Here is a 13,500-nt window from a genome sequence, read left to right as displayed (position 1 = left end):
GTCTTACCAGTTCAAGCACCATCTGCCATCATCATGCACAGGCACAAATAACATTTAAAAATTAATCATAAAACACTCGTGTACTGGAATGGGAGAATATATGCAAGTGTCTCAGAAGATTCACTTACAGACTGGAGCATGGCCCTCAATCTTACATAACCAGAAATATAATTTGTGAAAAAGCTTGAAGCTCAAAGCCTTCTATTCAAAAATGAAAAGAGCCAGGCATGAGAGCACACGCCTGTGATCCTGGCACTGAAGAAAATGAGGGTAGGGTCTTCAGGAGTTCAAGGCTACCATCCACTACAAAGCCAGTTCTAGGCCAGTCTGGGCTACATAAGACCAAGTCTTAAAAGAGAGCTAATGTGCAGGTCATAGTGAGGAGCAGATCCAAAAAAGGTTTGGGATTTTTTTTTAAGTGCTTTTTGACTTGAGAGAAATTTAAGTACAGTCTCAAGATGAATGCCCGAGGCTAAAAATAGTGGATTCAGTTTTACTACTATGAAAGAAAGACAAAATTTCATAGCTAAGGAATCACACCAGCGACTTTGACAAGGTATTTGAAAGTCAAGTGGAAAGACAAAATATTCAACAATTACTGGACACTTAACTCATCAGTGTGTGTAAAACGCCAGACCTTTGCCTGGTTCCTTCAACCTCTGATGAAATTCTTAATCTCAAGAATCTTAGGAAGTCTGTTAGTCTTTTGATGTCCTAGACTTTCCGGAACTGTTTTTTCCCCTTGCTATTGTCTCTCCCCCCCCCCCCCCCCCAACCTCCCCTTAGTAGCCTTTATTTTAGAAGTTCCCTGTTCGCTAACACGGGATTTTCTAAATCTACTTCCACGGCCTCACAAACTTCTCGGTGCTTCTGATATCCAGTTCTGGCACCCGGTTGTGACATGAACTAAGGCGCACTGTCAAGCTTGGAACCCGAATCCAGGTCACACAACCTCTTGGTCCAGGCAGCCCAGCGGGTCTGGTATAGCTAGCAACACGCAGCCGGAAGCCCCAATGTTCTCGTCCGGATCGCGGCTCCCGGTACGCAGCCCGCAGCCAAGCAGGTTCCTGGATCTACCCATTCTCAACCTCGAGTACTGGAGGACTCGGAAGCGTGTGACTGATTACCAATGCACGCAAGACCTGACAGCCACGCAGACTTAATTAGCGCACACACCCACCACAGCAACCCGGACACAGGGCGGGGCCTAGAGGCGCCCTCCTCCTCCTCCTGGTGAAGGCGGAGCTAGGTACCGGGGCGGGGCCTAAAGGTTCCCTTCTCCGCCAGGAAAGGGCGGGGCCGGGATGAGCTCGGGGCGGAGCCTAGAGGCGTGGCCCGGTGAAGGCGGGCCGCGCGTGACGACGTCTTGGGAGCGCGCGCGCCGCCGCTGGGCCAGGCCGAGCGCTGCTGGTGCTGGTGCTGGTGGCGTCCGAGACGGAAGGCTTGACGAGAAGGGCTTGCGGCCGCGTGTCGGGCTGTTGGTATTGTGGCTGCCGAGGCTGCCCGCTCCTGGTCATGAGAGGTCAGGCCTGGGAAAGGGGGTGAGGCGGAGGGTTTCCGGGGAGAAGAGCCGAAGCTCGGACGTGGGTGGAGAACTCTGTCCTCGCGGATTCCGGAAGAGTTGGCGTTTACTTTTCTTTCTCTCTTTCCCCTTTTCTTGTTTATGTATGAAGGAGGGCAGGTTTTGTTTTTCTTTTTTAATAGCAGAGACACAAACTGTCCTGTCCCAAGTCGCTCTTCAGAGAGTGGGGCGATAGAGCCGCCGTGGCTTCCGAGCCTCTTCGAAACGTCACACAGTAACTGCACGGTTTGAGCCAGCCTCCGCTGCAGCTAGCTCCCTCGCGGGGGAAACGGGAGAGGCCCGGCGGTGTGGGCTCTGCGTTTCGTCGGGCGACAGCGCGACTCTAGCACCCTGGTCCGAGATCCACACTGGATCACGTAGGGATCTTGCCCTGCTCACCGCCTCTCTTCTGACACCCCTACTCACGCCACACTGCCGATGGTGGCATTTTTATTCGGGGGTGGGGGTGGGGGACAAACTCCTTATTTAGACTAAAACATCACTTAGCAATTACATGATGATTCCCCCTATGGGCCCCCTTTCAAAGGTATTTGACTAACATTCTTTTGGGAGGAGAAGCAATATTCTCGGTAGCGCCATTAATTACTGAAAACCTTATTAGCTTTGTGGAAGCTGTTTCAGCATAAAATGAAATGTTTATTATCTTTGTTGATGCTTAATTAAGGCACTGATTTTTTCCTTCTAAACATTAATGAATTTGTAAAAAAAAAATGTATTTATTTAGTGTGCATGTCAGAGAACTTGTGGAAGTCAGTTCATTTTTTTCTACCATATGGGTTTAGGAGATTTAACTCAAATTAACGGTCTTGACTTACTCACCCAGCCATCTCACCCAGCCTTAGCAAACTTCTTAATGTGGGCTTTGCCTCAAAGTACATGTGCCTACTTATTCAGGATGAGTCCTGCTATTCATAGTGCTATCTGCTGGCCACCCCTTCTTTGACTGTTTGCTGATGTCGTTTGGCATTAGAGAAATAAAGACATCTGCAGTTCAAAAGCAAATGTTCACCAAATATGCTTTGTATTTTAAGTAGCTCCCAAGGTTCAAAACTCACTGGTTTGCCAAAGTTGGACCTTTGGGTGGGTTGGGGCAGGGCAGCAGAGCTTTGGCAGTAGTAAAGATCTTGAAGGACCTGAAAATCCGTCTGTGACTGTCAGCTGCCCTGTTAGTGAACAAAGGACACCTAATGAACCGATGCACTGCTTGTGATTAACTTACCATGCTTTCTGCTCTTTGATCTTACTTTTAAGGAGAAAGAATCCTGAAGCAAAGACATTTTAGAGAAAAACTACTCAAGGGCCATGCAAGCCGGCTGTAACCAACTGCATGGTCCTCCAGGCACTGCACATGATGAGGGTGCTGCAGCCTCCCCGTGTGTTCATTCATCAAGATCGACAGAAGGTTCCCTGCACCCTGGAGATGTACATATCCAAATAAACTCCAGACCGAAAGAATATTCTGAAAATCCAAGCTCTAGAAATACAAGGTCAGGCATCTGTACCTGTGCCCATGGATGTGTGCATAGTCGTTTACGGAGTTACCCCCACAGTGAAGCAAGGCCACCTGATGACTATGCCACAGAGTCTGGAGAACATGGAAGCGGCTCCTTCTCAGAATTCCACTATCTCTTCAAGTGGTTGCAAAAAAGTCTTCCTTATATTTTGATTCTGGGTATTAAACTTGTTATGCAGCACATAACAGGTAGGAAATAAAACTGCTGAATTCAGTTTCTCTTTTTATTGATAATTTTAACATATATTTTGGTTGCTAGCTTTAAAAAATTATATTAGTTTATATAATCTTCTTGGGTTTTTTCTTTCAATTAACTAGAACTTATTTTCTAACAGGAATTTCTCTTGGAATTGGGCTGCTAACAACCTTTATGTATGCAAACAAAAGCATTGTAAATCAGGTTTTTCTAAGAGTAAGTATAACAAGCAACTAAATTATTAACTGTTTCTCTTTACAGAATTAGAAATAACTTTGAGAGAACTAGGAGTCACTTTCTGGAGGACTAGGAAGCAACAGGATACATTGTGATGTCCACCACATGCTTTGTTTTGTTTTCTAAATGACTTGGAATAAGTTCCCTGTCCTAATGCTTAGTTATCTCACTTTACTTGTTTGATACCAAAAAAAAAAAAAAAAAAAAAAAAAAAAAAAAAAAGCCTACACAAGGGGATTAAGAGACTTAGAGCACACTGTGTGCTCTAGTTTGGCAATTTTATGAGTTAATTATACTGAGTAGTATAATATCACTTTAAAAAGTCAGTTGCTGCACTATGAGATGGACAGTAAATAAAGGCGAGCATTGAATGAATGGGCACTGGTGTTATAGGTGTGTATTTGATATAGGATTTCACTCTGACTTTCTGGTTGGCTTAGAACTCAGTGTGTAGACCAGGCTGGCCTCAAATTCAAGAGATTGGCCTGCCTCCTGAGTGCTGGGATTAAAGGCATGCCCTATGAGTGGCAGATGTTTCTTACTTAAAAAAAAAAATGATAATAATAACCTCAGGACTGGAGAGATGGCTCAGTGGTTAAGAGCACTGACTGCTCTTCCAGAGGTCCTGAGTTCAATTCCCAGCAACCACGTGGTGGCTCACAACCGTCTGTAATGGAATCCGATGCCCTCTTCTGGTGTGTCTGAAGACAGCGACAGTGTACTCACATACATGAAATAAATAAATCTTAAAAATTAAAAAAAAAACCTCAAGAAGTTTTTCTAGTAGTGTCAAGAAAGTTTTAATCATCTGAATCATTAGAAAAAGTTCTAAGAATCTATGAAATTTCACCTTAAAAGGGGTCATATCTGGGAATTTATAGTATAGCATATTAACAATAATTCTAGTGCATAGTTTAAAACGAGCACAGGTTACTCCTGGGCACAGTGGTATGTACTTATCATCCCAGCAATGGGGCTGCTGAAGCAAGAAGACTGCCATGAATTCAGAGCCCGTCTGGGATATTATAGTGAGCACCAGGCCATCCTCTCTTTAGAAAACAACAGTAACAAAAATATTCCTACCAGATTGACTTCTTTAACATTGGAAATTTTGCCCATATATGAGGTGCCTTTGAGTTGTCTTCTGTCTGCCTTATCCACACAGCCCAGAGGCATTCTTATATATTACTTTTAGTGTACTGGTGTTTTGACTTGCAGTGAAGTCACGTGTGGAAGTTTCCACTTTTGGGTATTTTGTTAGTGCTCAAAAAGTTGTTCAGTTTATGGATTAGGATACTCAACTGTAAAACTTTCAATTAAACTAGTAATAAAAATTGAATTTTAAAGATCAAAATTATTGCATATTTATGAACTGATTTACTGAAACGTGCATTTTAAAAAATTTCTGTTTTGTGGAGAAGAAAAAAAGCTGCAGACATAAAGATTGCTTTGGGTAGATGGGTCCTTTATGTCAGTGTGAAGATTGGTCTCTGGAACTCATTGGTCTTGGATTTTTAAATTTTTTATGGGGGTGATGGTTTGAAACAGGGTCTCTCTATATAGCCTGTCTGGGAACTCTTATGTAGACCAGGTTGGCCTCAAACTCACAGAGATCTGCCTGGCTCTGCTTCCCCAGTGCTGGAATTAAAGAGTTGCCACCATGCCCAGCTTGCATTTTAAAATTTTGTTCAGTTATGGTTTATTATTAACAAAAACAGTGGTTGTAATGAACAACTTAGAATGTTTTTTATTCTTAATATAGACTACCTGCTAAGTTAATACATTGATCATCAAATAAAAATGCTACTATTACTTAAAATTCCGGCCTAAACACAGTAAATTACAGAATTGTGTCTTTTTCAGGAACGGTCATCAAAGCTTCGGTGTGCTTGGTTACTGGTGTTCCTGGCAGGTTCTTCCACCCTCTTATATTACACCTTTCATTCTCAGTCACTTCATTACAGGTAATCAGAGATCCTAGTATACATCTGTTGTTTTTTGCGTATATCCTGTTTGCACGTAATGCTTATTAGAGTTCAATTTTCAATTGTCTCCTTTCATGATTGACAGGTGTGACTTACAGACTTGTATCCCTAACACCATGGCACATAGCATGTGCTCAATAAGTACTTTCTGATAAGTGGGTTTCTGTTGAATCAGTTTTTTGTTTTTTTTGAGGTAGAATCCCACTGTGTAGTCCAAGGTACCAGCTTGCATTCCTCCTGCCTCAGCCTCTTGAGTGCTGGAAATACAGGTAATGTGCCATTCACCAATTTTAATCAGAGTTTTATTTAGTAGCATTAGGTGGTATTACCAAACTTTTGTTTCTAAAAATCAATCAGTAAAAGACATATTAACATGCATTTCCATGCCGGATATTCTGACTTTTCAGCTTTAATCAGATAATTAGAAGGCCTGGGCCAGCAGCATTGATACAGACAAATCTGGGCTGCAATGAATGGGAGAGTGAGTGGGAGACACATCAGGCAGCTCACAAACTCCAGACCCAGGGTATCTGATGCCCTCTTCTAGCCTCTAAACTAAGAGACATGTAAATGAAGACTAGCTAGCCTGTGGCCTGGGAAGACCAGGCCTGCTACTTTCTAGAGGAGACTCCAGGTCCAGGGGTCTGATGCCCTCTGCTGATTTCACAGGAATCTGCAGTCAGACATATACATACTGTCCCTCACTACACAAAGACACAGCATGTTATCAGAATATATATGTCTGATAATTAAAAATCCCAAGACTGACTATATGTTTGATACTTAAAAATTCCAAGACTGGCTGGGCATAGCTTATCAACAGTGAGGTCAGCCTAAGTGAAAGAACACACGAAACAAAAGGGGCTCATGGTCCTGTACAAAAACTAACCAGGGAAATGAAGTTTAGATGAAGCAGGCTCAGTCTGGACATAAAAGGAGGTGAGATCTCTGACTTAGTAGATCTACTGTAGAAGTATATTGTTAGATGCCTGGAAAGAACAGGCTCAGGGTATATAGTTCAGTGCTAGAGCTCTGAAATATCTCATGAAATACATAAAATACTGCAGCAAACTTAAAACCTTTACCAATACTTTGTATGTTACTTTCATAAATGCTTATGTTTTTCTCTTGGTAGCTTAATTTTCTTAAATCCTACACTCGAACAGTTGAGCTTCTGGGAAGTTCTTTGGATTGTTGGAATTACAGACTTCATTCTGAAATTCTTTTTCATGGGTTTAAAATGCCTGATTTTACTGGTGCCTTCTTTCATTATGCCTTTTAAATCAAAGGTAAGAAACTACCTAATGCTTACTGGAATGTTAGCAAACTCCCTGAATGCTAGCTAGTCTTCATTTACATGTCTCTTAGTTTAGAGGCCAGAAGAGGGCGTCAGATACCCTGGGTCTGGAGTTTGTGAGCTGCCTGATGTGACTGTTGGGAACCTAACTCAGGTCCTCTGAAGAGCAAGGAGTACTTTCAACTGCAGAGCCATCTCTCCCACACCTAAATAACCTAATTTTTATTACTTCTATCTGGCAACCACTTGCTCAAGTACTACAACTGAAAATACTAATTGGCTAAAATCAGAATTATATTTTCTTCAAAATAATTGAAAACTCAATCTTCACATCTATTACCAGAAAAGTCTAGGTTTGTACTTCTGCTTTTCTCCAAGGCATTGCCAGTTGATAAATGTTGATAAGCAGTTAGATAGTGGCTTAGTGAGATAAGGTTTTACTCTATGGCCTGAGCTGCTCAGGAACTCACTGCAGTCCTACCAGAGCCTCTCAATGCTGGCTAAAAATGAGTCACCATACCCAGCTTATAAATTAAGATTTCATATTTATTATTTTGTGTGCACCTCTCCACCATATGGGTTTTAAAGCGCGAACTAAGGTCATCACCCATACTCACTGGGTCATCTCACTGGCCCAACACCAAGCCAAGCCATGTAATGACAATGGTATGTGATAGATTGAATTTGTGTTAATCATAATTCTGAAACATAATTTCAGTTATTGTAATTAGTGATTATATATTTATGATGTTATCCTTCCAATAGTGTTATGCTATGTATTTAATACCTTAGGTAGCTGAATTTATTTCTTTTTCCTTCCATTTATAGGGATATTGGTACATGCTTTTAGAAGAACTGTGTCAGTATTACCGAATTTTTGTTCCCATACCAGTTTGGTTTCGGTACCTTATAAGCTACGGGGAGTTTGGTAATGTAACTACATGGAGTCTCGGGATATTGCTGGCTTTACTCTACCTCATACTAAAAGTAAGTATCATTCTAACCTAGCGTTGACAAAGTGACTGCTATACCAATTCCTGGCTTTACATCACTACTGCCTCAAAATTTATTTTCCTATCACTAATTGAAAGTAATGGCAGACTCTTACCTGTTTAGAAATGTAGAGCTGACATATACCTGTAATCCCAGCTAGAGAGGCAGGAAAATCACGAGTTTGCCAGCATTGGCAATCAGGAAGACCTCACCTCAGTGAAGACAGTGATCAAGAAAGAGGAAAAGAAGGATCCTGGTGGTCTGAGGGCGTGGGGGACTACATTGGTTCTTGTGTTGTCTCCTAAGTACCTGCACCATGCTAAGCTCAGTTTTTGTTGAGGAGTAGCAGAGAAGATTAGCATACATGTGATACCTATCTAAGGAAGATAAAGTAAAAAAGACACTAACCCTCACAGTACCATCTGTAGTACACAGTTCTCAAACCTGAGGAATATCTTCTTCTCTTCACTTGATGCCTGATCCCTTCAACTTAGTACTTTATTAAACTTTTTAAGAGTGAGACAGTGTGTGTTTGTGTGTGTGTTGGAGCATTGAGACAGGGTCTCACTGTGTAGCTCTAGCTGTCCTGAAACTTGTTACATAGACCATTGAAACTTGTTTTCTGAGACATGATTTCCCTATGTAGCCCTGGATCTCACTCTGTAGACCAGATAGAGGTTGAGCCTCTATATGAGTGCCATATGGGTGCTAGGGATGGAATGGAACAGCAGCCAGTGCTCTTACCTGCTAGCCTGCTGCAGTGTCTTTGACATAGGTTTATTTGTCTTGATTAAATTGTAGCTGAGGTTAAGAGGTGGCTCAGATCTATGTACTACTTTACTGAGGTTGAAATAAATTCATGACTACTAGTGTGACATAATGAACATTAGGGTAGGTGGGAATTGAATTTTACCTTTGGTCTTTAGATTTAGCATATAGAGGTTTTGAATTAGTAAACTATCTCTTTCTCTTTTAGCTTTTGGACTTTTTTGGACATTTGAGAACGTTCCGACAGGTCTTACGAGTATTTTTTACACGACCAGTAAGTATTGTTTATCAGTTAAAGGGAAGTACTTCTACCGTGTCTCACCCTTACTTTCTTTAGTTTAGCAGTGTTAGAAACAGAAATTCATGAACTGCTCCTCTTCTACTCTAAAATTTTTTTCTAATGTTTTGGCACTTGGGGCTGTAATGACTTAGAAGTTTGAATTCCACGAGCAGTCTCTTAAATTTCACTGCCCACCGGTTGCTTCAGTGCTTCTGTCCTGGAATGTCTCCTGCCCTTGCAATAATCCCTTTGTCATTTTGGATCTGGGGCTCAATGGCAGACACTTAGATATCCTGTAAAAGGAAGCACAAAGCAAATCCATTGGGCATCTTTTAGGACTGACAAACACACTTCAAAAACCTTGTCATGGACTTTTGTTTCTTTTCCTTTTTTAATCCGCTGATGTTTGCTTTCTATATTTTTATTAACGTTTCCTATTTCACTTTTATGAAAACACTTAACTATGACTTTAGTTTGAGGACAACTCAGTAAAGATTTATGTTCCTTGCAATTTTCGTACTAAAAGAAATTTCCTCTTACTCAATTCTGTATTTGAAAATTAAGTTTTCTAGGCAAGCACTCTACCAACAGCAATATCTCAGTTCATAACAGGCTATTAGGTTTTAGGAGAGGTAAGGGTAGGAATGGAAGACTGATCCCCAAATTAAAGGTTAAGGGCCAGCCTGAGCACTTCAACAAGAAAGTCTAGCAAAAAAAAAAAAAAAAGAAGAAGAAGAAGAAGAAAGAAAAAAGGTAAAAAATTATTTATAGAATAATCCAAACTAACTAGGGGACTTTTTTTTTTTTTTTTTTAAGTATAGAATAGAGTTTATTTAGGGCATGGGGAGGGGAGTTGCTGCATAAGCCCAGCCATGAGCACATGGAGAGAGAAGGGGGAAGGGAATGGGTAGAGAGAGGTAGTAAGAGGAGGAGAAGAAAACAAGAATGGGGGACTTTTTTTTTTTTTTTAAAGATCATTAATGATACAAAAGCAAATGCTAGGTGAGTGCTGTGGCATCTGCCTCTGATCCCAGCATTTGGGAGGCAGAGCAGATGGATCTCTGTGACTTGAGGCCAGTCTGGTCTACAAAGCCAGTTCCAGGAGACCCAGGGCTACACAAAGAAACCCTCTTAAAACAAAGAGAACATTAAAAAAAAATACAGTAAAATTCAGAGTTCAGCTTTAAGTTAGTTCAGTTGTGGTTATAAGAATTTCACTTGGTTGAATCTAGTAAGATTAGTGCTGAAACCGCCTCAAACCAATGCCCCTGTGGGCTGTTGGTGTAACTTGAGAGTGCTTGTCTAGCATGTGTGTGAGGCCCTAGGTTCAATACCTAACACAGAAAAACAAAATATTAAAGAAGCACCGAGTGCATATACATACCTTCATCAACCTTATGAACAAAATGGAAGTGACCGTAAGGGTAAATCCTCACTTAAAGGACTTTGATTTTAGCTTTTGTTAGCCCATCACAATAGGACCTATCCTGCTTTCTGTTTCTATGAAGCCCTCAGGTGTTGTTCACCGTCTTCCCCTTTCATGTCGACAGAAAGCTTTGATTGTTCGTAACTGCTGTGTATGGATAATGATTAAACCCTTTCAACTTTAGTAAAAAAGTCAAGATCTTAGAGCTCAAACTATTCGTAGGACTTTAGAATGAATCCCATCTTAGAATGCCTAATGTCTAGGCTACTAAATCAATCTCCAGTGTGGAATACCACCTTATTTTTTTGTTGAAATAGTTCTAGGGATTGAGCCCTGGGCCTCAAACATGTGCTACCACTGAGCCATATCCCAGACCAGATATGTATTTCACAACCAAACTCTCCACAGGGATTACTTTTAACAGAATTTGTCTTCATAGAGTTATGGAGTGCCTGCCAGCAAGAGACAGTGTTCAGATATGGATGGTATTTGTTCAATATGTCAAGCTGAATTTCAGAAGCCAGTTCTTCTCTTTTGTCAGGTAAGATTTCTAAACAAATTATAAATAGCATTTTTCAGATTTGTTAAAATCTCATTTATGTTTGTTACATGGCAGTAAAGGTAATATTTAATGGAAGGTTGCAGTTAAGTAAATGCTGTTAACTTGTTCAGGATGGAAGGGATATGGTAGACTGTCCCTCAGGTTCTGATTTGTGTGCAGAGGACCATAAGAAAAGGGAAGGATAATTTGATCAACTACTTAGACACCAAAGCAGCTGGCAAGTAGGCTCCGTTTCTAACTGGATACTAGTCTTGCTCAACTGTAGCAGTTGTTAATAAATGTGTAGTGCTCCTTGCTATATTTCACAGTAACTGCCCATAAGTTACCACTAAGCAGGTAAGTGATCATACTTAAAAGGCAGTACCTGGGAAAATAGTTAAGTAGAATGAGAGCTCTTGCCGGGCAGTGGTAGCACGCCTTTAATCCCAGCACTTGGGAGGCAGAGGCAGGCGGATTTCTGAGTTCGAGGCCAGCCTGGTCTACAGAGTGAGTTCCAGGACAGCCAGGGCTACACAGAGAAACCCTGACTCGAAAAACCAAAAAAAAAAAAAAAAAAAAAAAAAAAGAAAGAAAGAAAGAAAGAAAAAGAATGAATGAGAGCACTTGTACTGGCTCAGCCATTAAAACAGTCATTTTCACACTGTAAATTGCTGGGACTGATGTTTTCTGAAATCCTTTATAACTTGAAAGAATGTGACCTTCTAGAGTGTCATTCTGTAAGATCTGCTTCTTCATTCCCTTACAGCATATATTCTGTGAAGAATGTATTACCTTATGGTTTAACAGAGAGAAAACATGTCCACTGTGCAGAACTGTGATTTCAGAACGTATAAACAAATGGAAAGATGGAGCCACGTCATCTCACCTTCAGATGTACTAAGTTGTACAAACTATTAAGGCCTCAAGACACTAATTTTATCTGGTTTGGTAACATTGATAAAGGCAATCATAATTGGTCTTCAGCAGTAGAAAAAAATTGTTTTCCAGGAGTAGAAAAATGGTTTTAGGGTATCATGAGACATATGTTTATAGTTCAGTTTCTCAAAAGATTAAGTGCAAGAGCCCTGCATTTTTAAACTATATATTCACCTTAATAAATATGCAACATTTATTCCACCTATTTGACAGATAATTGCAGTGTTAAATTGGAAATGTGGTTTCTTATCAATAATACCAAAACAGCAATTAGAAACTAGAACTAGCCATTTTAAAGGGGTTCAGTGTCTGTTTCCTGACATGGTTTTCAGAATAAAGATTTGCATAGTAGTATTTAAGATATATATATATATATATATATATATATATATACACACACACACATATATACATATATATACATATATATGTATATATATTCTTTAAAATTATATATACATATATCTTAAAATATAAGATATATATATATATATATATATATATATATATATATAGTATCTGAAACAATTTCAGACTTTTATAATTCCCATTCTAAAAATGCTTAAATTTTTCATAAAATTGTATTTTTAAATTAAAGTTCTAAATGCTATATTTTACCTATAACAATCACATTTTCTAAGTGAAGATTTACTGAGGATGATCTATATTTTAATACTGTATTATGCTCTATGACTAGTAATCAGTGAGAATAAATGATTTAGATTCATTCACCTGGTGGACCTGTTATGTGCTCCTTGCCATTAGCTGTCTTGTGTTTTGTGTAGTACCATGTAATAGCTTGAAATAAAATGATTTGAATGTGGGCTGGGGATGTAGCTCACAAGTTTTATAATCACCATCCGTTGAGATATGAAAGCTTGCACTCAAGAGTTGGTGGAGTGCCTGCTTAGTGTGCACGTGTCCTGGCTGAATTCCACATCGAGGAGAAAGGGTGAAAACAGCAACTTTCACTCAGGGGAAGCCAGAACATTTGGTGCTAGTCATCTCCAGCTGATTTCTGCAAGAAGAAAAGGTAATGGAGCACTTTATCTTTCCTCATGTTTCCTCTGAAGAGTCTGAAATCTTTACCATGTCTGAAGGGCTGCTGCTGCTAAGTTAAGGCTTCCACCCATTCATCATCAGTAACAAGGAAATGAAGGTGGGAAGGAGAAGTTGAGGCAAAAACAAATTTTCAGTGTAAGACTAAACTGGGTTCTAGAGATGGCTCAGCAGATCAGAACCTGTACTGCTCTTCCAGGGCCAGAGTTTATGCTGAATGCTGGGATTAAAGGTGTGTGCCACCACCACCTGACTAAGAATAGTGACCAAGTGTCATAAGTGAAATCACGTCTGCACAGCTACTGCCAATATTGACAGCGGTACAGGAAAACTGTAATACACTCAACCAGATAAATGCCACATTACTACTACTTTCAAATGAGTATTCAGCCACTCTATATATGTGTATATTGTATGTGTGTCTATTATACACACACACCTTGCCTATTGAGAATCCCCGCTAAGTACATTAAATCATCTTCCTGGCTTTGTGGTGAAGTTTAGTTGTATTAGATATACAAGGAATGAATGGAAGAAAGCAATCTGTGATTAAAATTTGGCTGTGAAAGTCAGCTGAAATGACTTCCTATTCAAAACTACCACATTCAGCCCTCTTAGAACACTTGCACTTACCTAATAGCTGTTAAGGCAGCTTGGTTTTTTTAAAATATGATTAAATAACAAAAC

At 40.1% G+C, this 13,500-nt stretch overlaps 2 protein-coding genes across 2 annotated transcripts in view; one reads left to right on the top strand and one right to left on the bottom strand.

Moving 5' to 3' along the window:
• Positions 1-1,350: 1,350 nt before the first annotated feature.
• Rnft1 (ring finger protein, transmembrane 1) lies at positions 1,351-12,490 on the top strand. The gene is made up of 9 exons (XM_034507778.2): positions 1,351-1,522; positions 2,834-3,284; positions 3,431-3,507; positions 5,392-5,492; positions 6,649-6,802; positions 7,639-7,797; positions 8,780-8,845; positions 10,717-10,818; positions 11,585-12,490. Exons 2-9 carry the CDS (start codon positions 2,885-2,887, stop codon positions 11,717-11,719), a joined length of 1,194 nt encoding a protein of 397 aa, XP_034363669.1. The 5' UTR covers positions 1,351-1,522; positions 2,834-2,884; the 3' UTR covers positions 11,720-12,490.
• A 96-nt stretch (positions 12,491-12,586) lies between these two features.
• Rps6kb1 (ribosomal protein S6 kinase B1) overlaps positions 12,587-13,500 on the bottom strand; it is a 44,047-nt gene continuing 43,133 nt past the window's right edge. The window contains exon 15 of the mRNA XM_076936092.1: positions 12,587-12,772. Coding sequence (XP_076792207.1) covers positions 12,727-12,772 — 46 coding nt within the window. The 3' untranslated portion in view covers positions 12,587-12,726. The remainder of the gene's footprint in view (positions 12,773-13,500) is intronic.

Source organism: Arvicanthis niloticus, chromosome 6 (assembly GCF_011762505.2).
Source record: "Arvicanthis niloticus isolate mArvNil1 chromosome 6, mArvNil1.pat.X, whole genome shotgun sequence".
NCBI classification, from domain to species: Eukaryota; Metazoa; Chordata; class Mammalia; order Rodentia; family Muridae; genus Arvicanthis; species Arvicanthis niloticus.
The sequence above is the reverse complement of the archived record's forward strand: the minus strand, read 5'-3'. Positions and strand labels throughout refer to the sequence as shown.